This window comes from Ahaetulla prasina, chromosome 4 (genome assembly GCF_028640845.1).
Source record: "Ahaetulla prasina isolate Xishuangbanna chromosome 4, ASM2864084v1, whole genome shotgun sequence".
In the NCBI taxonomy this organism is placed as follows: Eukaryota; Metazoa; Chordata; class Lepidosauria; order Squamata; family Colubridae; genus Ahaetulla; species Ahaetulla prasina.
The window spans coordinates 51628237-51654537 of record NC_080542.1 but is presented as its reverse complement, the minus strand read 5'-3'; the positions used below and the strand labels follow the sequence as shown (position 1 = coordinate 51654537).

Below are 26301 nucleotides of genomic sequence, written 5' to 3'. Positions count from 1 at the left end.
AAAGGGACGGTGAGGCTCTTCTGGAGGACAAGGGTTTGGCACTCCCTGGTCTTGTCTTCCTCTGCTGGAGACAATGGATCCCTCCAGCCCTGCCCAGGCCAACACAGGTTCCCCCAGCACGAGTGACGTCGAGCTGGCCATGCCCCCCCACCCACCCAGATCAAACTTAACCCTGATGCAGCTGTCAATGAAATTGAATTTGACACCCCTGTTTCTAAGGCTAGAGAAGATTATTTAGCAGAAAGCATAATCACTTTCCCCTCAATTTTCTTTTGATTTCCACCACAACAACAGCATTTAATAAAATGTTTATTTAAAATGTATCTAGATTGTCTTATGTAAATACAAAAGGACAAAAAGTTGGAAATTACTGTAAAGATAAAATGTAAGAAGGGAATATTAATTTATATATCAAGATATAATTTTCTTGTTTTATAATTAACAGTTGACATAATTTAATAAGTAATTGCTTGCTCCTGCAAAAAAAATCATGCGGAGATAAGACAGAAGTTGGCACTTTTCTCTTTTATCAGATTTATAGATTTCCTCCCTTAATTCAGTTCTTAGTTAATATTAGTACATTGGAGATTAATTATACCAAACTAGTTTTACTACGTTTCTGAATGTTAGGATAGATTATTTCAGAAACAGTATGACATTTATAAAGATAGAACTGATATGGAATCACAGTCTTACCCTTTTTTTAAAGGTGGAATTTTAGCGTTGGTCATTTTGAACTACGTTATCTCCCGGAGACTGAAACAAGGGTAGGATTTCTTGAAGGGAATATGAAATCAAATATTAACAAAGAAGATTCTAAAATTATTTCGGAAGTAGAAGAACAGGAAGCTACAATGAAGGATACAGTGCTAAAGGTTTCAGTAGCTGACTGGAAGGTTATGGCATTTAATAAGAAGGAAGGACATCTGGAATGGGAATATCAGGTACTAAAGATGGGAAATATGTTAATGCTGTTTAGAAATATCATAATGTTACCAAAACATTTTTCCTTTTAATATTATGGAATTTAAACTTTTTTAAACAATTATCTTATGTATAAAGTGTTCCTTGTATTTGTACAAACTTATGCATTAAAAACTGAGTGTCACATTTATTGGATGTATTTTTTAAATAATGATTTATTTTACTTTCAGTTTTGCACTCCAGTTGCTTCTGCTTGGTTGGTGAAAGATGGCAAAGTAATTCCAATCAGTCTCTTTGATGACACAAGCTATACCTCTAATAATAATTTCTTAGAGGATGAAGAAGATCTTGTGGAAGCTGCTCGAGGAGCTACTGAATCCAGTGTTTATTTAGGTATATTGCCTCCTTAAACATTTGGCATCATTTTTTGTTCCAATCTCTATAGATGACTTCTGTATTTTGTTTATATTTTTCTGTTGTTTGTTTATATCAATTATGATTTTTTCAAGAGAAAAAAAGTAATTAGAATCTGAACTGTGCTCTTAATCTATTTTGCATTAGCAGTTGCTACTTCATATATACAATATGACTAGTACTTTGTGCGTTGAGACAAGATTGATATATTTTGAAATATATTTTTGCATATTTATCCAGAAATAAATTCCATTGCCTACAATGTGGTTGCATTGAAGGAGCAGGCTGCAGTTTTAAAATTATAAATATAGATTGTAGTTGTTGGCCAAAGTATAATACATGTAATTTAACAGTCTTCATTTTATGGCCTACTCCTTAAACTTTTAAAGCAATGATGAATTCAGGCATGCTCTCTAAAACAATCATATGAGCCTTCCAAAAGAAACAATGTTTGAACTGTTTAAAATTTAAAAGTTAGTTTAATGTTACTTTAAGTATTCTGACATATTTTCAAAAGCACTCTCCTATTAACTGTGCCAGGTTTAATCATAAAAAAACTCTAGGTATAGACACTGGGGATTGTTGATTGTATATCCTTCATTCTCTAATCTGATTATGCTTCCACTGTGCACTTTGCTTTGGTAAAATTAACCTTTTCCCCTTAAGTTTGACTATTTGACTACTTGGATTTGGAAAGATAGTTATTTCTATGTTTGAATTATTATTTTATGCTTTCTGCTGTTCTGTATTTCCATAAATGTTTTACTATTGACTATACAGTAAACATATATCTAGGTTCAGATATCACATTAATTCATAATGTGATTTGTTTGGATTTGGTTTAGTTGCTATATGTAGTATGTAGTGTGTATGTAGTGTGAAACTAGTATGTATGTAGTATGTAGTGTGAAACTAGTCAGTTGTGATTTAGTCAATAAGTTATGCTGTTTCTTTCTATCTTGATTTTATTCAAAGAAAGTTAAATACAAAGCTCCAAAAATTTGGGGGGCGGGGGAGAAAAGAAAAAAACAAAACATTGAAAAAAATGCATTTAAAAACTCTAATATCTATACACATATTATACCCCCTAGTTGTATATTGATTAATATATTACTACAATATTTTTTCCACCCCCTGCTAAACAAGCCTCCAAATTTTTTAAACTACTAAATTATTTGTAAATTATTGACCTGTCATTTATATACTATCATTTATATACTATATTAATGGCAAAATAGTTAACATAACGAAAAAAATAATTTAAAAAAAATACAAGGTTAAAGTTTTAAAACCCTGTTTTAACAAACTGTTATTGTAATCAATTCGTAGCAAATTTACCACAGCATCCTATCTGTCCCAAATCATTCCAGGGTTAGTTTCTAAACTCTCTAAACTCTTTTAGGTGTGATAAATCCATTCCCAAATCTCCTTAAATCTTCCTAAGGAAAACTAATTTATCACTTCTCTATTTAATCAGGCTTCTGCTGTTTTAAAAGAATGCAGCCTTGAATTTCAGTTCAGTTACTTCTAGGTCGGCATAGTCCATTGTTCTTTCCAACAGGAAAGAACAATTTCCAAATCACATTCCTTTTTGTGAGTCTTAATTTATCCAGAGCTACATGTATCTTAATATTTTCCATAGCAATTATCATTTCATCAGACTTCTAAAAAAAGCTTTCAACTAAAAATTGCATATTACCAATTGTTTTTTTTAGATATCAGCCCCCCCTTATTTGTTCATAATCTGTTGCATTGTTGATCTGTGTACCTTAGCCAGAAAACAAAGAATACTGAAGCAAAGTGAAGAAATAAATAATAAATAAATAATAAATAATAAAACAGGGTAGATATTTTCTGAATATTTTGATCTAAGATTAAAAATTTTTTTTTACAAATTTATAAAATGCAAAACCCTGTAATGGTGAGTCCAATATTAATATAAACTAAATGAAATCACTTTCACCATCCAAAAACATGCTTTGTTTCCTTAGAGAGAACTGAAAAGTTATTCAATGTGTGTGGGGGTGGAGGTGAAACAGCTAGAGTCCAGCAGGTGGTTAAAATAAATCAGTAATCAACTGACCAGTCAGCCTTTAAAGATAAAAAGCAAAGTAAACCAGAGAGTTCAAAAAGTGAAGTTAATACCCAGGCATGCTTAAGAAAACAAACTGCTAAGAAGATAGATTACCAGTGACTTTCCTACTGCTCCATGGGGAACTGGAATCTTCAAGACTCCACTTCCAATCTTTTTTTTTTATTTCTTTTTGTCACAACAGTATACATAAACAATTTTCATAGATAAAACAACATATCTTGAAGAATATATATATATATATATATTTGTTTTCTGAGGTTTTCACGGGTGTTTGTATATAGGTCTTTGGTTGTTCGGGTTTTCTCCCGTGTAAAATTGGAAGTGTCTTGGCGACGTTTCGACGAAGTCTCATTCGTCATCTTCAGGCTTCAGCTTCGTGCTTCTGGGAGCACGAAACGTCGCCAAGACACTTCCAATTTTACACGGGAGAAAACCCGAACAACCGAAGACATATATATATATATATATATAATTTAAAAATATGCATCAACTATATTAATTTGATATAATGAAGAGAACAATAGGACAGGAACGGTAGGCACTTTTGTGCTCTTATGCACGCCCCTTATAGTCTTCTTAGGAATGGGGTGAGGTCAATAGTAGACAGTTTTTGGTTGAAGATTTTGGGATTTTGAGTAGAGACTATGGAGTCAGGTAATGAGTTCCAAGCATTAACAACTCTGTTACAGAAGTCATATTTTCTGCAATCAAGTTTAAAGCGGTTGACATTTAGCTTGAATCTATTTTTTGCTCTTATAATATTGCGATTGAAGCTGAAGTAGTCTTTCACAGGAAGGATATTGCAATAGATGATTGTGTGTGTTAAACACAGGTCATGTCGAAGTCGACGGAGTTGTAAGTTTTCTAATCCCAGGATTTCAAGTCTGTTGGTATAAGGTATTTTGTTGTTTTCGGAGGAGTGAAGAACTCTTCTAGTAAAATATTTCTGGACTCGTTCTATTGTATTTATGTCAGAGATGTGGTATGGGTTCCAGACGGATGAGCTGTATTCAAGAATAGGTCTGGCAAATGTTTTGTATGCTCTAGTTAGTAGTGTACAGTTTTTAGAAAAGAAGCTGCGTAAAATTAGGTTTACAACTCTTAGGGCCTTTTTTGCTATGTAGTTGCAGTGGGCTTTGGCATTAAGATCATTTGATATGAGAACTCCAAGATCTTTGACAGGGTCGGGGTCGTCAGTTAGGTAATGTCCGTCAAGTTTGTACTTGATGTTAGGGTTCTTTTTTCCAATATGTAAGACTGAGCATTTGCTGGTTGAGATTTGGAGTTGCCAAGTTTTAGACCATTCTGACAGAAAGTCAAGGTCTTTTTGAAGGGTAGCTGTTTTAGACCAATCGGAAATTAAGTCGACGTCTTCTTAAAGGGTAGAAGTATTACTAGTGGTATTAAATAGTTTGACATTGTCAGCAAAGAGAACACAATAACTTGAGATGAGGTCACAGAGATCATTTATGTATAGTATGAAGAGTGTTGGTCCAAGAACACTACCTTGGGGAACGCCACTTTTGACAGGAACAGGATTTTATTTTATTATTATTATTTATTAAATTTTTATACCGCCCTTCTCCCGAAGGACTCAGGGTGGTATACAGCCAACGATAAAACACAAAATATATACAATTAAAACATAGCAGATTATAAAGGCTGATAAATTAAAAATTAGATTTTAATTTTTAGATTTTAAAATTTTAAAATATTAGCAAAACCCCAAATTTAAAATTCAACACTATTATGCCAGTCCCGCTTGAATAAATAGGTGTGTTTTGAGCTCACGACGGAAGGTCCAAAGATCAGGCACTTGACGTAGGCCAGGGGGAAATTCATTCCAGAGCGTCGCTGCCCCCACAGAGAAGGCCCTACTCCTGGGGGCCACCAGCCGACACTGTTGGGCGGACGGCACCCTGAGGAGACCCTCTCTGTGAGAGCGTACGGGTTGCTGGGAGGCAAAAGGTAACAGCAGGCGGTCCCATAAGTACCCGGGTCCTAAGCCATGGAGCGCTTTAAAGGTGGTAACCAAAATATTGAAGCGCACCCGAAAAACCACAGGAAGCCAGTGCAGACTACGGAGTAGTGATGTTACGTGGGAGCCACGAGCGGCTCCCATTACTACTTGCGCAGCCGCATTCTGGACTAACTGTAGCCTCCGGGTGCACCTCAAGGGCAGCCCCATGTAAAGAGCATTGCAGTAATCAAACCTAGACGTAACCAGAGCGTGAGTGACCGTGCATAAGGCATCCCGGTCAAGGAAGGGACGCAGCTGGCGGACCAAGCGGACTTGGTAAAAGGCCCTCCTGGAGACGGCCGCCAGATGTTCATCAAAGGACAGCCGTCCATCCAGGAGGACGCCCAAGTTGCGAACCACCTCCTTTGGGGCTACTAACTCGCCCCTGACAGTCAGCTGCGGATGCAGCTGACTGTACCGGGGTGCCGGCATCCACAGCCACTCCGTCTTGGAGGGATTGAGCTTGAGTCTGTTTCTCCCCATCCAGACCCGTACAGCCTCCAAACACCGGGACAACACTTTGACCGCTTCATTGGGGTGGTCCGGGGTGGAGAAGTACAGCTGAGTATCATCAGCGTACAGATGATAACTCACCCCGAAACCACTGATGACCTCGCCCAGCGGCTTCATATAGATGTTGAACAGGGTAGGCGAGAGAATCGACCCCTGAGGCACCCCACAAGTGAGGCGCCTCGAGGACGACCTCTGCCCCCCTGTCAACACCGTCTGCGACCGGTCAGAGAGATAGGAGGAGAACCACTGATAAACGGTGCCCCCTACTCCCAATCCCTCCAACCGGCGCAGCAGGATACCATGGTCGATGGTATCAAAAGCCACTGAGAGATCTAATAGGACCAAGGCAGAGGAACAACCCCTGTCCCTGGCCCTCCAGAGGTCATCCACCAACGCGACCAAAGCCGTCTCCGTGCTATAACCGGGTCGGAAGTTGGACTGGAATGGGTCTAGATAGACAGCTTCCTCCAGGTGCCGGGGGAGCTGCCATGCAACCACACTCTCTACAACCTTCGCCACAAAGCGAAGGTTGGAGACTGGACGATAATTTCCCAAAATATCTGGGTCCAGGGAAGGCTTCTTGAGGAGAAGAAAAACCCCTCCACCAAAGAAGCATTTATAATCCCCTGGAGCCAGCCTTGTGTCACTTCCTGAGCAGCCAGCACTAACCAGGAAGGACACGGGTCCAGTAAACATGTAGTTGCATGTAACCTCCCTAGCAACCTGTCCACGTCCTCGAGAGCCACAGAATCAAACTCATCCCAAATAACCTCAACAAGACGCGACTCTGTCATCTCGGTTGGATCATCGCAATCTTGGTCCAAACTATCCCGAAGTTGAACAATTTTATCGTATAGATAACCGTTAAATTCCTCAGCTCGTCCCTGTAAGGGGTCATTCCGTCCCCCTTGATGAAGAGGGGAACGGGTCACCCGAAACAAGGCGGCTGGGCGGTTATCTGCCGATGCAATGAGGGTGGAAACGTAGGAACATTTCGCCTCCCTCATTGCCGCTAGGTAGGTCTTAGTAAAAGACCTCACTAGTGTCCGATCAGCCTCGGAACGGCTAGACCTCCAAGTACTCTCTAGGCATCTTCTCTGGCGTTTCATCTCTCTCAGCTCCTCGGGGAACCAGGGAGCCAATTGAGATCTACGCCGGGTCAGAGGCCGCAAAGGCACGACACGGTCCAAAGCCCCAGCCGCGGCTCGTTCCCAGGCCGCAACCAGTTCTTCAGTAGTGCCATGGGTAAGATCCTCAGGAAACGGCCCAAGCTCCGTCAGGAACCTCTCCGGGTCCATCAGGCGCCTGGGACGGAACCAACGCATTGGTTCCGTCTCCCTGCAGTGGTGAGCGGCGGTCTGAAAGTCTAGGCAAAGAAGAAAATGATCTGACCATGACACCGGTACCTTCACTATATCTCCTAAAACCAGATCATTAACCCACTGACCAGAGATAAAAATCAGGTCTAGCGCGCCTCCCCCAATGTGTGTAGGGCCATCAGTTACTTTTTTTTGTTCAAAAAGTTTTTATTAGTCAAAAAAGGTTTATACAAATACATATCAGGTATGGTAAATTTTCATTTTTCTTATCTAAAATAAGAATTTTACTCAAATTTTTTAACACATACAACAGCCATAAGGCAAGCAGGTGACACGAAGTAGCAAAGTTTGCAAATTTTAAATACGTAATAAAGAAGAGTCAAGAATAAACAGAATATCGTACAAAAGAGAATAAGGAAAACCAACACAATCCCAAATATCTTTATCACTTCCTAGTTTTGGATCTCAGAACTCTGGGTTCAGCCTGACCCAACTCCAGGGCCGCAACAGCGGCAGCCGCTCAGCCCCATGATCTATAACCTCCCTTCTTCAATTCCTGGGTCATCTGATTCCAGGAAGGCTTTGTGTTCCTCCACATAGGCCGTAGCCTCCATAATTGTACTGATTTTTTCGTAATGCCCTCCCGGAAAATCATCAATCCCTCTGGCATCAGCCATCTGAAGCCCACTCCTTCTGGTACAATTTGCTTGACAAAAATAATATTTCTTTCTTTTTCACGTACCTGTCTGGGAATCTGCCTCAGAATGGCTATCTCCCTGCCCCTGTAAATCAGTGCCCCACTCCTATGTTTTCTAAAATTTCATCTCGTCTCTCTTCTCACAAATTTGACATGAACCTCTCTGGGAACTGCATGCGTGCGTGCATATTGCGAATTAACTCTATAAACTCGATCCACATCCCAATTCATGAAATCAACACTTCTCCCAAGAAATTCTCCCAACAATTTAGTCACAACATCTCTCAAGTCTTCTTGGTCCACTTCTTCCAAATTTTGAAACCTAAGGAAATAAGACATTTTATCCATCTGTAGTCCAAGCACAGCATTGCCTGTCGTCTCCTCCCTTTTCTGGACTGCCGCATTTCACCCTCAGACCTTCCACTTTCTGCTTGTTTTCTGCTGAGACTTGTTGAGTATCCTTTAAATCCTTTTGGATAGTCACAATTTCTTCTCTTATTTCCGTTTGGCCTCTTTGCAAATCATCCAGTTTCTTGTCCATATTGGATAACTTTTCCAGAATTCTCTCCATCTCTCCAGCAGTTGGTCTCTGACCTTTTGCCATTTGAAAAAAGAATCAAAATCCTCAGGCAAGCACAGTATCCTTGTAATTTCCTCCGGATCCACCAGGGGCACTCACAGGAGCAACGAGTCCAGAGTACAGTTAGTCAACCAGGAAACCGAAGGAAGTGATGTCATCAAAATTCTCATAGTGAAGGCGGAAGCTGGGCGCCACCACTGTTCCCCAGAAGGAGGGGCCTCAAACCTTCCCTCCTAAATTTCTCCATCACCTCTTCTCTCCAGAGCTCCACAAAACCGTAATCTTCTTATTTTAAGTTCTCCTCTCTCCAAAATAACTCGTGCTCCTTCCAACCGCAGGGGAGAGAAAACCCCCGCACTCGGAGCACTCCACTCACGTTTACCGATATTCCTTCCTTCTCCTCCTCAATTCTTCTCCGTGCCCTGTTCACCACCAGGCTGCTGCAGTTATAAATCCAATGCCCGGTGTCACGGGCACAGCGGCAAGCGGCGACCAAAATAATGGCGCGGCCTGTGGCCTCGAACCCGCCAAGCCTAGGACGCGCCAGCATCGGTCCCCACAGTCCTGTATGTCGGCTGGGAGACCCCTGGCGAGCCGTCCGTACGGCAGGTGTCCTTTTCGGAACACCTGGCCCCTGAGGGCCTCGGCGGCGGCCGGATTCGGGCGCTGGAGGCAGGAGAAACCTTCCAGACGTCCGTTGCCACTGGATACCGGAAGTCGTCTCCGGGCCATCAGTTACTTGAATCAGGTCCAAGGCCGTCATGGAGGCCTGGAACTCCTGAACCACCGTTGATGACAAGCTGGCCGATGGCAAGTTGAAATCCCCCAAGACCAAAAGTCTGGGAATCTCAACCGCCATGCCAGCAAGCACCTCTAGTAGCTCAGGTAGGGCTGTAGTCACGCAGCAAGGAGCCAGGTACGTGATCAACAACCCCATCTGATTCTGGTGGCCCCACTCCACAAGGAGGGATTCACAATCAGCTATCTGAGGAACAGTGGACTCCCTCGGCTCCAAACTTTCGTTAATCACAACCGCCACCCCCCCACCCCTACCTTGGGCCCTCGGCTGATGGAATGCCCGGAAACCCGGAGAGCACAGTTCAACCAGGGGTACACCCCCTTCTGTGCCCAACCAGGTCTCCGTAATGCCCATAAAGTCCGCGGACTCCCTCTGAATAAGGTCACAAATCAGGGGAGCCTTGTTGACCATGGACCGGGCATTGCAAAGCATCAGCCGAAGACCCAAACTCTGAGAGTCTTGACCATCCGGGGAATGAGTAAGGACTGGGGGGCTGGAGCACGTGATCGCTTTTAAACATCGAACACGTGCTCCCGAAGAACAATAGGGCCCCCTGCCTCCGCCATATCTGCCTCTCCCACTTACCGTACAGATGGAAAGACATTCTCTGCTCTGCACAATCCCCTCCCCCCTGTCTTTGGACCAACTAAAGTACTGTCGTGAGCGCGCGCTGGGACTGGACATACCCTCGCCGCCCCCCCGACGGGTTTCCCCTCCCTCCCCTTAAAAATTCCCTATTTAAAAACCCCCAAAGGCTCTTTTTCGACGCATGCCACCTCTGTGGGTCCCAAAACCCATCATTGAGGCCGGCCCTTGGCAACAAAGTGGGCCATTCCTGCGAGGCGGGGGTACCTCGCAGGCGCAAGAGTTCACGTACAGAGTAATGCATAGAAGAAATAAGAATCGGCGAAAGACGTTAGGATGATAAAGTCCCAAGTTGGCAGAACAGTCATACATGATGGAACCTCCAATGGATGTCCAGTTATCAGATGGAATGAATAATGACTGGAACATGATGACAAATAATAACGGCTGGAGCATGATAACAGAGATGATAAACCCAAAAGGAAATAGACAGATAGTGTCCATGGTAATAATCCATAGATAGAATCCCTGTAACAGATCGAATAAGTCAAGGAAATACAGCCAGTCTGTCCATAAACCAGTCCAGCAGTCCATTGGCAAAACGGGTGGCATTACCGTCCCCCCCATATTAAATCCACCTCTGAAGCCTGCCGTATCGCCCCTCTGCCAACTGCTCCGAAAGCAGGCTGCTCCAGGCCAAGGCCTGTCCACAGCCAGCTGCTGACTCCAAACGGCCATAGATCCCAAAATGGCAAGGGGCCAGCACGGACCATAAAGGTGGAAAAACCAAGCAGAGAAGGCAACCGTAGGCCGGGGATAATCCTTCACCCCTTCAGCATTCGAAAATCAGGGGGAGGGCAGACAGCTATAAGCAGAGGAATAATCCTTTGCCCCTTCGATCTCCAAAAGTCAGGTGGGGGGGCAGACCATTAAAATAGGATGTAGGTGACAAGCGCCAGATGGAAGCGCCATTGATAGAGGAGGATAAACCGCGGCCTCACCTCGAGGCCTCATCTCGGGCCTCACCTCGAGGCCTCATCTCGGGCCTCACCTCTCGCCGCGGCCTCGTCTCGATTCACGCCGACGGAAATAAAAGCTTCGCCTCACAGCCTGCCTAAGTCTCACCGTGCAGTAAAACGCCGATGGACAAGGCAGGCTGAGGCTGAAACTGAAGCCAAACACCAACGACGAGCGGCAGGCCTCCTCTGCGCCCCGAAAATGGCCGCCATTATCTGTCCGCCGCTCTCCCCACGGCCCTCACTCTCGGCGGCCGCAAACCCGAGAGGTCAGAAAAACCTCTCCTGCAGTCGCCAGGAGGGTGGTCTAAGGCCGGGGGATCAGAGCAGCTCAGTAAATCACCCGAAAGCTGCCATCCTGCAGAAATCGTTCGTCGCCAGCTCTACTCCCTCCAGCAGAACGCCATTCTCGCGCATGCGCAGAGCCCATGATATAGCGTTGCCAATTTTGACCACTTGTTGTCTGTTTGACAGGAAGGCATTTATCCAATTGTGAAGAGGTCCCGAAATGCCTTAGGATTTTAGTTTGAGGAGTAGTTTATCATGTACTATTGAATCAAAAGCTTTGCAGAAATCTATGTAGATTGCATCTATTGCTTTTCCTTGATCAAGGTTGGTAGTCCATATGTTTTTGCAGTGGAGAAGTTGTAGGTTACAAGACAATTTTTTTCTGAAACCAAATTGTTTATTAGAGAGAAGGTTGTTTGTTTCGAGATAGAGTGTAATGGATTGGTTTATGATGGATTCCATTACTTTGCATGAGACACGACATAGAGAGATAGGTCTGTAATTTTCAACAAGGCTTGGATCTCCTTTTTTGAAGATAGGGATGACTGTGGCTAGAGACCAGAGTTTTGGAAGGGAACAAGTTTTGAAGGCTTTATTAAAGATTATGCTTAGGGGTTCAACTATATTAATTGAAAGTTTTTTTAGAAAGTATGCACATAGTCCATCTGGTCCAATAGATAATGATGGTTTTTTCAACATTATCTTCTGTGAAGTCTATATGTGTTAGGTCGTTGTTATCTTCTGTGGAATCTATATGTGTTAAGTCGTTGTTAACATTTTTGGTACGATTGAGGAATGTTGGATATGAGCCATCACTGTTTACAAAGACTGAGCCGAAGAATGTGTTAAAGAGGTTTGCTTTAACTGTTTCGTCAGTACATTCTTTGCCATTAGGTTCTTTTAGTGGTGGAATGGATCTTGTTTCTTTAAGTTTATTGTTCACAAAATTATAAAAAGCACGACTGGAATTGGTGCGTAGAAGGTCCTCTTCTTGTTTAGTGTGGTAAGTGTTACATTTTGTTTTTATTTGGTTGCAAATATTTTTGTAGCGGTTTTTGAAGTTTGCTACATAACCCTTTTTGTTTTTTTTCCAGAGGGATTTTTTTTTGGATTGCAGCTTTTTTATTGATATGGGAAATTTGCTTTTCCTTTTGATTTTGGTGATGATTTGTGGTACATATAGTTTGATGATTTTATTGATTTCAAATAGGAATACTTTATAGTGGTCTTCTGTAGTGATACAGGTTGAGAATAGATTTTGCCAGTCAAGAAATGAGAGATCATTGTTTATAAGGTCATAGTTAGCTTTTTTAAAATTGTAGTTTGGAGTACTATTGTTGAGACGATTTATGCGAGGGCGTATATTTAGATAAAAATCTATCATGCAGTGGTCACTGTTGGAAAAGGGTTCTTTTACTTGTAGTCCATAAATTGAGTTAGCGTTATTACAAAAGATGAGGTCGAGGCAGTTCATGAGTCTAGTATTGTTAGTTACTAGTTGTTCAAGGCCTAGGTTTGTAACTGCATTGAATAGTGTAGTATGGATTGGTTCAGTTGTACATTCATTTGTTATCCAGTTTATAGAAGGTAGATTTAGGTCTCCCAGAAAGATGAGAGGATATGGGCAAGAGATAGCCCATGTTAGTAGTGAGGTTAACATATTTGCATGAGCGATGTCTGGGTCCATTGTCCTCCAAAAGCCATCTTGGGTCATTCCTAAGTCTCCCATTCAAATCCAGGGAGCAGCACTGCTAGAGAACCAGCTTTGGTAGCAAAATCAGCAGATCGCTGGCAAGGGGGAAAAGAACTTTACCATTTGGCAGCCATCTTGGGAAGGAATCCAACAAGCTGTGCTTGGATTATGTAAACACAGTCTAAGTTTAATCACCATTAAGCCACTCTCAGAAGTTATTTCCGCAGTCACTCGGAATTATGGATAACATCTATGTGCAAAGTTTATACTTGGCCATTTCATATTCCTTATTCCCAAATAATTTGCCAGGTATATGACATGCTGGTCATTCAAATTTCAGTCCTAAAATATGTAATGTCTAAAGCTAAAACGACATCTCTAGTTATATAGTCTGTGTAGCTTCTCTAACTATATAAAGTTTCTGAAGCTTCTATATGCAACTTCCTGGATAGCAGATTGAGTTGGATTCATTGTTGCTGGTGTGAAACTGGATGATATGATCATCCAGTTAAATATGTTTTATATACTTATTTGCATAATTAAATGCTGAGTAGAGATTATCTTTTTGTAGAAAGCTTAAATGGAAGATCTTAACTTATTTGCAGGTGGAATTTTATATTGTACATTTTTAGAATTTTCTATATAGACAGATCTTAGATACATAGATGTGGTCAAAAGTATTGGTGTCCTGCCACGTATTTCCCAGACTCCTAATTTTCCATGAAGTATTATAGGTTGAAACTGACACAAGTAAATGATATTTACCATGCTTTATTCCATAGTGCATAGAACAGGCACTTTGCTTTTGATGTATGGCTTAAAATATTTTTATAAATAATAAAACAAATGAAAATGGCATAATTATAATTATTGATACCCCTTAGAAGTTAAAAGACATTGGATTTTAGTGATCTCAAGCAGACTATTTACTTTAATTAATACTACAGGTGTCATAATCAGTCATTTCTCCTATTTGAATGGAAAAAAATACTCAAGCATTTTTATGCAGTACAGTAAATATGTAAAAAGTAAAGCAAAGGAGTTTTCTCTGCGGAAGAAACAAAGAAGGTAATAGCTAAGCATGGTAATGGTTAAATAAAAATCTCTATAAAGAGCTTCATGTTTCTGTTACCACCACTGCTAATGTTTTCAACAAGTTTATAATTAAGAAAGGGTCTAGGACCAACCTCCCTGAACATAGCTGCAAGAAGAATATTGCTCCCAGATTTCCCAGAAATTTGAATGGTGGAGAAAGAACCATGGAAAATTTCAAAACAGATCCTAGGTGATCTCCAAGATCAAGGTACAACAATATCATTGGACCATGTATTGTTGCCTGACTGAAAGCTGCCTCTATGATAGAAGACTCAGGGAGACCACACTCTTTCAGATAGGTACAAAAGAAGCCACAATAGAGTTGGCTAAAATGCATGTTGACAAGCCACAATATAACTGGGAAAATACCCTTTGGACAAATGAAACAAAATCAGAGCTTTTGGGTAAGTCACAGCAGTTCTATGTTCACAGGGAAAAAAAGTCATGCTTTTAAAGTAAAGAGTGCATCTATTGTGAAAACTAAAGAAGGTTTCATAATGTTATGGGGTTACTTAAATGCCTTTGGCACCGGGTATCTTAAATCTGTGCAGGACCCAAGGAAGTCATAAGATAATGAAGACCTCCTGGAATGAAATATAATGGCCAAAGTTAGAAAACTATCTGTCTCAAGTCATGGATAATCATCTAAAACATACAATATATCTAAGAGTACCCAAGAGTGATTGAAAAGCAAACTTTGGACTGTTCTGACTCAGCCTGCTAAGAGTCCAGATCTGAATCAAATAGAACATGGAAAAAGCTGAAGCTTTCAGTTAGGAAAAGGAACTCATGAAACGTAAGACATTGGAACAGTTTGCTCAAGTAGAGTTTTGCCTGTAGAGAAGTATAGAAGGCTTATTCATACTACAGAAAGTGCCTGATTGCAGTTATTGCCTGAAAAGGATATGCAATGAAATACTAGATTAGAAATACCAATAATTATGTCCATTTTCATTTTATATTAAGTCATACATTGAAAGCCAAATATCTGCTGCATGGCCTATGGAATTAGTCGTGATGAATATGATCTATCAATTTTGCAACAAATTGGGATTCTTTGGAGGAAACTGGAAGGGCAGCATCTACATACATTTGGTAGCATCTGTATGTATATTAATTTTTAATGAGGTGGTCTCAGCTATTGAAAATATACAATTACCGTATTTCCCCGAAAATAAGACCCTTATCTTATATTTTTTTTAACCCTGAAATTAGTGCTTGGCCTTATTGTTATGCGCTCAAAAGCCCGATTGGGCTTATTATCAGGAGATGTCTTATTTTGGGGAAAACAGGGTATTAGTTCACTACTGGATTTTTTTTTTTTAATTCTGTCTGGGGAATATTCAAAGTCTGTTTTGAAATTTAAAGAATGAAGCTTACCAGTCCTGTAAAACTATTATTGCTGATTTTATATGCAGGAATGTATAGAGGTCAGCTGTATCTTCAGTCATCCGTTAGAATTTCTGAAAAATTCCCTACTAACCCGAAAGCTTTGAAATCCAGAAATGACAATGCCGTTATGCAATTGCCTACAATCAAGTGGAAGCCTTTAATTCGTAAGTAATTTATTAGATTTATTACTTTTTTAAAAATGAAGGATGGAGTATAATTTTTGATAAAAATTATGAATGACTTTTAGCTATTGGAAACTTTTCTGTATATTTTCTAAGATAACACATTATATACTGAAACATTTAAGTATTTCATAGTTTATGAAAATAACTAATTTCATAGTTTATAAAAATAACATTTGGACATCCCTGTGCGATAGTATTATCAGGGAAAAAAGCAATGCTGTTTTCTGTTGATAAAAACTATAATAAGGAATTTTTATATTCTTTCAGTAATAAGTATATGGTTCGATTTTTTTTCTGAACATATTGCACTGATAAATGTGTTGGAATTTGCATTTAGAAGCCTATACATGAGATTGCCATCACTAATATAAGAATTCCATATCACAGTCCATTAATAATCCAATAATTCATTTAATATTAATATTAAAATAGAATTATGGGTTTATTAACACATTAAAAACAGATACTGTGGCATAGCTGTGTACATTCTTTGGATAATTAAAATATGAACTGAACTTGTGTGGTTTCCTTTACCAACTCTTTGTGGTCCTTTATAACAGATAAAAATGTTTTCTAAAAGATAATTTCCATTCCTATAAAAGGGCAAAAAAGGTAAGAACATAAAAAATTAGGTAATTTTAGTCTTAATCATTATTGAATTAATATTGATAAAACTTAAAAATGTGCTAAGAGTAATTATAAAAAATGTGCTTTCTTTTTAGACTCTCCATCAAGAACACCTGTGCTGGTAGGATCTGATGAATTTGATAAATGTCTCAGCAATGACAAGTTTTCTCATGAAGAATATAGTAATGGTGCTCTGTCAGTTCTGCAGTATCCATATGGTATGTGAATTGTGCTTTATTTTCAACTTTTGCTTCAAAAGATTATTGCATTTATATTAAGACTTATGGCTTTCACTAATTTAAACAAAAATCACAATATTGATACTTCTGTAGAATTGTTGTCCTTTTTGGTAAATTATGTTTCCAGATAAATTAATGATAATGTTTTATTCACTAAATAACTTAGACTAGGGAGACTTGTTCCAAAAGAACACTGCTTTTAGCATAATGTCCAAAAGAAAGACATGATTTTAGCAAAGAAAAAAAAAGGAAAAGTAGACCAAAACAAAATACAGTGATATACAATATATGTATATTTGGTCATACATGCTTCTCAAAATTACACTAAAAAAAGGTAAAGCAAAATGGATAGTTTTAATGAGAAATAGAGAAAAGAATTAAAAAACCTAGATGGATGTGAAACAAGAAGAAGAAATCATTAGGCACAGAAAAAAATAGTAAAGATTTTTTTTTAAAAAAAGTTTAATTCTCCAAGAAACAACCTTTCTGAGGTAATCTTCAAAAGATCCAGATTTATAGCAATGATGTTTACTACATTTGCACCTTCTACTCGTTGTTTATAACAGCAATTTTTTATCAAAGAGAACCCCTCTGAGGGGCACACAACATGGATTTTGTAGTATTATACTTGATAAATAGTGCGGATTTATATTTGGCTATCACTTTCCCAGCTGGATTCTCAAACTCTGTTTTTTACATGACATAGAGGGAAGATAGATAGGTAAAATAAGTAGTCTTAAAACCTTACACAGTATTCCTAAAGCAGGGTAATTTTGAAGAAATTGGTTTATTTTTTAACAAGATGATTTGTGAATGTAAGAAAAGTATTTTTCTTTATGTACAATCAGATATTAGCAGTACAATTTAAACCCACTAAAACTAAATAGCTAAATAAAAAGGAGAGAGAAAAAATTGTCAGGTTATATTTCATGTAAAATATTGTCCCGTTTTAACTGCCACAAAAGTATTTCCATGTAGTCCATGCAAAGCTGAGGTAAAATTATCCATTCTCCCAGGTGGGTTATGTTATCTTTTCAAAGATCCTTATAGAGAAGACAAGATACAAATATGCTGAAATAGAGGAATGTTAGTGTGGATAGGAGGCAGAAAGCCCTTTCTTCAATTTAGAGAAAATGAGGGTCTACAGATGTCTTGAAGTTTCTCTTGAACTTATTTCTAGCATACTTCTAGAGGTCTGGGAGAATGAACTGACTTCATGCTGATATTTGATATCACTGTCAGAAGCACCCACCAAGGCATCTGAGTTGAAAGGATTACTGTTGCCTATGGGACACCCAAAGGAGCCCCTTTCATGTTCCCAGTATTTTCCCACCAAAATGGTACCTTTCTGCATTTGTACAATGCATTAGAACTTACATTGGCATGAACTTGGACAAATTTACAGGTGCTCATTCCATCATGAAGCTTGTAGTCTCAGATTTAGAACTGCCGAACTGTTGCTATTCTCATGTCGTTAGTAGAACACTGAGTCAGAAGCCCCGCCCCCCTCGCCCTGATAGTTGATGTTGTTTTATTTTTGTAGCAGCATTCCACAGTTAGAAAGGAATTGATTGGCATCCCAACTGTTCTTCATTTCTGCTCAACCATTTTGTTCATAATGGATGGTAAGTGTCATTATGCAGGACTAGCTATAGCAACCCTGGACGAAAAAATATCTCATCTTTCCTATATCTCCAATAATGTCTATGCTCTGTGTTCAGTTTTGGACATCCCACATTCAAGCCTGAGTACTATGTTGGGGTACCCCAGAGTGTGGCTATGTTGGGATATCTCAGTGTGACAAATAAAGAACATGATTTAAGTGGGTTTTAGAAAACATTTAATAATATTCACTATTTTAATTATAGATAATGGCTATTTTTTACCATACTACACACGAGAGAGGAATAAACGAAGTACACAGATAACTGTAAGATTTTCTGATAATATGAATTCAAAGATCATCCGAAAAAAAGATCCAGTTTTACTTCTGCACTGGTGGAAAGAAATTGTTAGTACTATCTTATTCTGTATTATGGCCACAACTTTCATTGTGCGCAGACTTTTCCATCCTGATGCTCATAACAAGGTAAGTATAGGATTCTAGAAGTGAAAGTACACATATTTCCTTTTTGGAGAACTTTGCATCTAATCATCAGTATTAAAATAATTAAATGGTATTTCAGATCAGCTATGATTGTCTGCTTCATCTTTTAGTGCAATAAAAGTAACATTTAGAATTATAAATAAGATTTCTAAATTATTAATATCTTTAAATCATGTTCTATATTTTTATACCATGTTTTCACACAATCACACCATATGGCCAAAAGGATACTATGTGATATCACTGCACATCCAATGCCAGACATTGAAAAAATTATCTTAAATAGTTCTGCAACTGTCACTTTTTAAATTCATATCAGAGTAGCTGAGAATACTTCTGAAACAGCCAGTTTTTACATTCTATAGAAATATATCGTGACAAATTTTCTAATAAAGAGAACTGTCACAGCAAATGCCCATTTTGAGACTTCTTCCTTTCTTTGGGAGGAAATCTTCAGCAGCCATTCTCTCTACTCAGATTGAGTGGGTGGTAGAATCTGTAATGTTTTTTGTGATATCTTATTTACCTGCATCCTTTAGAAATCCAGAATACACAGCTGAAATTAGATAATTTTTCCAATTAACATTTCAGTTTCATTGACTTTTATTTGTTTTGTTTATCAGCAGCGGAAGGAATCTGAAACTCAGTGTCAGACAAATAATAAAAATGAACTTAAGAATTCTGGATATGTGTCAAGGTAAAAGTAGTCATTACTCTTTGACAAAATGCATTCATTGCAATAGCCTTTGAAAAATAAACATTGATAGTTAATTTGCTTTAGTTGCTGTTAAAAGTAGTGGGTACGTTTTATGTTGGAAGAGTAATTGTACTAGCATTATTTCCAAATTCATTTTTCTTGAATGTATAGTATCTTCACCTCCTTTCAATAAGTTGTCTCTTAATTGCTGCTTTTTAAGAAGAGTAATAAAATAAGCTTTTGTTGCAAGGAGAAGAGGTGAAAAGTTTGGGTATGCTTGTTAATGTCAGATAAATTATTTGGTGTGGGATTATAAAATCTTTAGAAACAACTAAGAGCAGGACTAGCCTGAATGTAGTTTTAAATTGGGATTTTTTAAAAAAGGGGTTTAAATGAGGTTTTAAATTTGTATTTAAAAGTTAGAGCATCAATTGAATTTAACTATCTATTCTTTAGCTGTTTTTTATCTATTATATGTTTTCTGTGTTTTTTGTCTGTGAACCGCCCTGAGTCCTTCGGGAGATGGGCGGTATACAAATATAATAAATAATAATAATAATAATAACTGCTATTTCAATACTGTATTATTAATATTGGTTATTCTATGGTTTTCTTTGATGCATTTTCTTACCCTTCAAAAGTAACTTCAAATGGAAGAAAGTATTAAATTAATATTGGAAATATTATATTTCAGGGTTTTACGTGCAAATGATTTTATATTTCCTTACATTTATTGATGAAATTTCAAATAAAATATGGAACAGTTTTAAAAATACTCATAAAGATTACTAAAAAACAACAATAAAAAATACATTAGCAGCTTTATAAAAGGCTTGTGCTTTCATGCTTATTATTGGTAGCCAAAGCCTCTATACTGACTCATCTGTCAATCCACAATACAAACTTTATGTCAGGCATACATTAAGAGATCATTGGTCTCTTAGTAGACCAGTTTAAATATATATACTGTTGAACTGAAAGTGTTAGAAACAATACAATTCAGGCTTCTTTAATCTGCCATGTTGATCAAGGAGTGGCTTTCTTTCTTCAGTAGCAAATGTAGAAGTTAAGCAGTTACCCAATTATTGGCAAGTCATTATGCTGAATGTCTGTTGACATACAATGACCAGACAACTAACAACTCAAATATGTGGATCATCAAATAAAAGCCTATGTTAAAATAGTAGTGTGTTAGTACAGGAAAAATCAATTTACTTCTGTGTTTTCTTGCAGGTACCTGACAGATTTTGAACCAGTTCAATGTCTCGGTCATGGAGGTTTTGGAGTAGTATTTGAAGCCAGAAACAAAGTTGATGATTGTAACTATGCTATTAAAAGAATTCATCTTCCAAATAGGTAATTACATCCTTTTCTGGTTGTCTTCATATTCTACTCTAGATGGCACCAAGGTTCACCTACTGGTTGGCATTGTTTTAGAACCATTTTATTTAATGGCTTGGGAAAGTTTTCAAAATTTAAAAACATTAGATATTATAAGAAATCAGTGTTATTAGTTTTAGTAATTATAGTATAAATAATTTCAGTAAATTTCTGAACATTCACTTGGAGCCTTCTATAAATGTGAGTTCCTAAAGTGTATTTTTTAAAAAAAAAATTACAAAGTGAACTATAGCCAAGAATATTTTTGTTGTGGTTTGAAACATTTTATATTGGAGTAATTATTTCTTAATCCATCTAATGAGAGGACTATTGGAAAAAGAAGCTTGAGTTCTCCAAACTTCTCACACAAAAGGGTTTAGTCCTGAAATTATAATCATATGCATAAAAGAAGTTCTTCTAATAAAATGGGTTGAATAAGAAAATAGACTATTTCTATTAATTACTGAGTAGGACGTATAATTTGCATGCAAGGAAATTAAAATCTATTTTGTCACCTGACTATAGAAAGTAATATTTGACCAATTTACCCTGTATAAAACTCTGGTCTTTGTTGTTGTTGTTGTGTTACCTCAAATTTTAGGGAGCTGGCACGTGAAAAGGTTATGCGTGAAGTTAAAGCATTAGCAAAACTTGAACACCCTTCTATTGTTCGATATTTCAATGCTTGGTTAGAAACACCACCTGAGAACTGGCAAGAAAGAATGGATGAGCTGTGGTTGAAAGATGAGAGGTAATTACTGTAGTTTTTAGAAAAAATATACATTCATTAAAGTGCTCTGGAAATAATGGTTGTGTTCACAAATCTTGTTAAATCAAAATTTTGCAGAGTAGTATCTGTAGAGGAATCAAGACAGAGTGATAGTCAGAAGAATATAATGTAGCCAGTTCAATAGAACTGAGAAATGTGGTTCTGGTGTAATGCCTGGATTGGAGATTAGATGGAATTCACTTTATTATTCCATTATTGCTTCATGAATTCAGTAAGGGATAAAAGTCAGGATTTACATGTACCAAATAAGTCAGAAACTAAAAGAGAAACAGTGTAAATTCCTTGATAGTTGTGCTGTATAACATGATTCCTACAGAACTGCATTGTAGATAATATTGTTATGAGCGTGAGTCTTAGATTATTAATCTGTTTTTATTTCTTAGTATGAAGATTCCAGTAGCTACTTTATAATCTCTTGATCAACTGAGATTGTGTGTTAAAAATTGGGTTTCTGATCAATGTCGCAATGTATTAGTGAACTCAGATGGTCTGTCTATTTGTGCCTTTATAGGTCTAATATAGTTTGGCAGTGAGATTAAATATACACTCATTTTTGCTTAGTCTTTCTATGTTTTCAAAAGTGTTAAAAAATTACATGCATTTTCAGAAATGCTATTCTGTTGCATAAAATTTCTGGCACAGGTTTTAGAGCAGCAAACTAACCCAAAATTCACAGAATGCAGATTTTGTCAGGAATGTGTCTTTTGTGCAGAGATGCAAGCGTGGTAATTTATAAGAATTTAAGTGGGACAAATTTCTCATTTTTTCATCAATTTCATCTTCTCATCAATTCCTCATCATTAAGCATTGCTTTTCTCTTTAATGCTATTTTTTCAGTGTAGTTCAAATCAGGATTTGCTTCTTGACTTAACAACAGTTTGTTCAGCAACTGTTCAAAATTATGATGGTGCTGAAGGAACAACCAGTGCTTATTCTGCCTCCACAGTCACATGATTGCAAACTGGGCTCTTGCCAACTGTTCATATATACATATAAAACAGGTCCCTTCGCGATCATGTGATCATGATTTGCAGTCTACTCTCCCGGCTTCCTCAGAAGATCAGCAGGGAAGGTGGCAAGCCATTTCCTTTCTCCAACAAAGCACACAGTCACCCTATCCTCCTGATGTGGAGGGGAAATGGCACACTGCTAGAGAAAGGAAACTCAGATCATCAGAATCCAAGCTTCCTTTCTTTGGCCCAGCACACCAGTTCTGCACACAGAGGGAAGCTGTCCACCCTCTTTCATCAGGAAGCTCTTTCACTCTGTTCATTTAGCGACCCATGCAGTCACTTAGCAGTCAGGAAGACTGAGATGGTGATTGAGCAAGGCAGTCTGTCAGCACCTCACAGGCAAACTCCATTATGGTCATAAGTTGAGGGCTACCTGTATTGCCTATTTTAAAAATGATTCACAGTAAGTAAGACTGTATTTATACATAACAATATAGAAAACTCTGACAAAAAAAACATCTAGTGGTCCATCAAGTCTGCCCTATGAGGAGTTTGTTTTTCTTTTCTTTGTTTTATTTATTATTGTTACTGTTATTTTTTTAAATAAGATGATAGACATGCGTTTATCCCAAACATGTTTAAACTCAGTTACTAATGACTGACCCACTACCTCTACTGGACATTGATTCCAAGCTTTCCCTACTCTTTTTGTGAAGTAACACTTTTACTTTTGAAGTTCTCTCCTGTCAGTGTGAGGTTATGCCCTGCCTTCTTGATTTTTGCTTAATAATATTGCTTAAGCATGTGATTTCTAGGCCTTTCTAGGGTCATATGGGGTCAGTTGAATGTCTCTCTCCAAAGGTGGAAAGAAATAACTACAATTGTACAGATTTATTTAAACTAAAAAACTCCAACACTTGCATTATCAACCCTTTACACTTTCATAAGGTACCGTGTTTCCCCAAAAATAAGACCGTGTCTTATATTTTTTTTGAACTCTGAAATAAGCACTTGGCCTTATTGCCATGCGCTCAAAAACCCAATTGGGCTTATTATCAGGAGATGTATTATTTTGGGGGAAACAGGGTAGAGGCTGAAAGAATATTGCTTGGAAGCATCTGAAATGGATTGTTCCATACTATATTCTTTCTTTCATTTGGCAGTTTCAAGATGTCAAATTAGTTTGAGAAATGATAAGTTAAAAAATTTATGAGATTGTTAAGAGTTTTAAATAGCATTTCCTACTGTAATAAATTACGCAGTGGCTCAGGGGCTAGGATGTTGAGCTTGTTGATTGAAAGGTCGGCAGCTCAGCAGTTTGAATCCCTAGTGCTGCCGTGAGCTCCCATTACTTGTCCCAGCTGCCGTGAGCTCCCATTACTTGTCCCAGCTTCTGCCAACCTAGCAAGTTTTGAAAGCACGTAAAAATGCAAGTAGAAAAAATAGAGACCACCTTGGTGGGAAGGTATAACAGCATTCTGTGCGCCTTTGGCGTTGAGTCATGCCAGCCACATGACCACAGGGACGTCTTTGGACAGCGCTGGCTCTTCGGCTTTGAAATGGAGATGAGCACCGCCCCCTAGAGTCGGCAACGACTAGCACGTATGTGCGAGGGGAACCTTTACCTTTACCGTAATAAATTAATAAATTCCCATTAATGAAAAAGATGCTTAGAAGCCTTAGAGGGAGAAAGGAATCCACATCATCTGCTCCCTTCTGCTCAGGTAAGTAGGACTGCAGGAAGATTTGAGAATAAATAACTATCTTAAAAGAAAATCTTGAAATGTTCCTGTTAAAATGTTCAGAACATTCTTTTGTAAGGGCCTTTATATTCTGAATGTTGTAAAAAGTAACTTGATGATGAATCTAATTATTTTAATTTAAACTATTTAGTAGGGTATGCCCAATTTGAAAATAATTTGGAAAAAAATTACCAAACCTTATGCAAATATAACTCATCCTGTACTGCTAATTAAACAACCATACCCTTGTTTAGATTTCTGTTTAAGTCTAAAAAGGTCCTGGTATTTTATGGAGTCATCTTGTTAAGCAATTTTTAAAGCATTAGCATCTTTTTTCGAGTTGTAAAGGAAGAACACAAAACGTCATGACTGCTTGAATGAATAGCAGAGAAGTTCTGGGCTCATGCAGGGTCCAAAGCATTCCAAATCATTTTCGAAGCATGCATACCCTAATTCATAGACATGGGAAAAGCTTTGTATTTTTGCTCTGTGGGCAACATATGGTAAGAAACTTAATTTAAGTTTCTAATGTTTTCTTTTGCTTTTTTTAAATATATTTAAAGTATTGATTGGCCACTCAGTTCTCCCAGTCCAATGGAGGTGCCATCGTTTAAAATTAAAAAGCCATTCTCTACTGAGGAAAACATTGAAGTCATTGCTACATCTGTAGAAAAGAAGACTCTGGTTTCCATAGGAATACCTTGTGACCAGTCAGATTCATCAGACAATAAGTTTTCTCCTGTGGCATTTTCTGCCATCAAGAACAGAGATTTGATCCAATTGGCAAGTGCACAAGATAATTTCAGTCATAGCTACGATACGGATGGCAGTCCTGTTGATGATAATGAACCTGTACATTCCTTTGAAGTTTATCTTCCTGCTAAATCAGTAGTAAGGTTGAGGGAGCGAACATCTTCTTCTATTGTCTTTGAAGACTCTGGGAGTGACAATTCTTCCAATAAAAGGGGCAATGTTCCCAGTTTGCTTCGTGGTAGCCATTTTGAAGATAAAGCAACAAGCACAAGAGAGTCCAATAATAGAAACTCATCTTCAACAAGCTCTTTATCTATTTCTCCACCAAGACCAACAACTTTAAGTTTGGACTGTTCTAACAGCTCTGTTCAAAAACTTTTACCTACCACTCCAAAAGTGTATCTTTATATCCAGATGCAACTTTGTAGGAAAGAAAATCTTAAAGATTGGATGAACCGAAGATGTACAATAGAAGAGAGAGAAAGGACCGAGTGCCTTGTGATATTCCTGCAAATAGCTGAAGCTGTCCAGTTCCTGCACAGTAAAGGATTAATGCATCGGGATCTCAAGGTTCGTATTGGGAACACAATATAATTATTTATCTCCTTAGAGCAAGTTATTTAATTATATGTATGTATTTGAAAAGCATTTTCATATTCCACAGAATTATTTCTTCATTGTTGTATGTTAAGAAGGATGTCAGGGAAAATCTATACAATTTATCATTATACAGTTTATTATTTATTAGTAATCTTCATCAGTTTTGTGAACATAAAGTAAATTATATAATAATAATTTATTAAATATGCATCCTGCCAAACTCTCAATGACTCTGGGTGATCCATCAAAGCAATTTTAATAAAGCATTAAAATTAAATAAATTTTATATGCAGTATCAAAATGTACTGTGGAAAAATTACTTAAGAATAAATACTGTCACAAAATAAAAATAGAAATTATTCAGATGAAATATGATCCCCCAAAAATAAGTTTAGTATTGCAGCCATAGGTTGTAACATACAATGTGCCATAAAATAATAGTGAAGTAGAAAAACTTTAAAATAAGTAAAATAAAGTAATGAAAAGAGTACAGGTAGCCCTCAACATAACAACCATTTATTTTCTGACCATTCACAGTTAGAACGGCACTGAAAAATGTGTCTTATAACTGATAACAGTATTCCCACAGTCATGTGATCAAAATGTGGTTTCTTGGCGGCAGCATATACAGGTAGTCCTCGTGTTACGACCACAATTGAGCCCAAAATTTATGTTGCTAAGTAAAACATTTGTTAAGTGAGTTTGCTCCATTTTACGACCTTTCTTGCCACAGTTGTTAAATGAATCAGTGTATTCATTAAGTTAGTAATATGGTTGTTAAGTGAATTTGGATTCCCC

The 26301-nt window shown here is 38.0% G+C and overlaps 1 protein-coding gene across 5 annotated transcripts in view; it reads left to right on the top strand.

Moving 5' to 3' along the window:
- Window positions 1–26301, top strand: part of EIF2AK3 (eukaryotic translation initiation factor 2 alpha kinase 3) — a 63401-nt gene that overhangs the window by 16163 nt on the left and 20937 nt on the right. For all 5 annotated transcript variants that reach the window (XR_009154928.1, XM_058181200.1, XM_058181199.1 and 2 more), the window contains 9 exons: window positions 710–944; window positions 1155–1317; window positions 15457–15594; window positions 16338–16460; window positions 18350–18570; window positions 19212–19285; window positions 20519–20641; window positions 21267–21416; window positions 24714–25473. Coding sequence is in view for 4 of the 5 variants with exons in the window: in XM_058181200.1 (XP_058037183.1) it covers window positions 710–944; window positions 1155–1317; window positions 15457–15594; window positions 16338–16460; window positions 18350–18570; window positions 19212–19285; window positions 20519–20641; window positions 21267–21416; window positions 24714–25473 (1987 nt within the window). In the remaining variant the exon portion in view is untranslated. The remainder of the gene's footprint in view (window positions 1–709; window positions 945–1154; window positions 1318–15456; window positions 15595–16337; window positions 16461–18349; window positions 18571–19211; window positions 19286–20518; window positions 20642–21266; window positions 21417–24713; window positions 25474–26301) is intronic.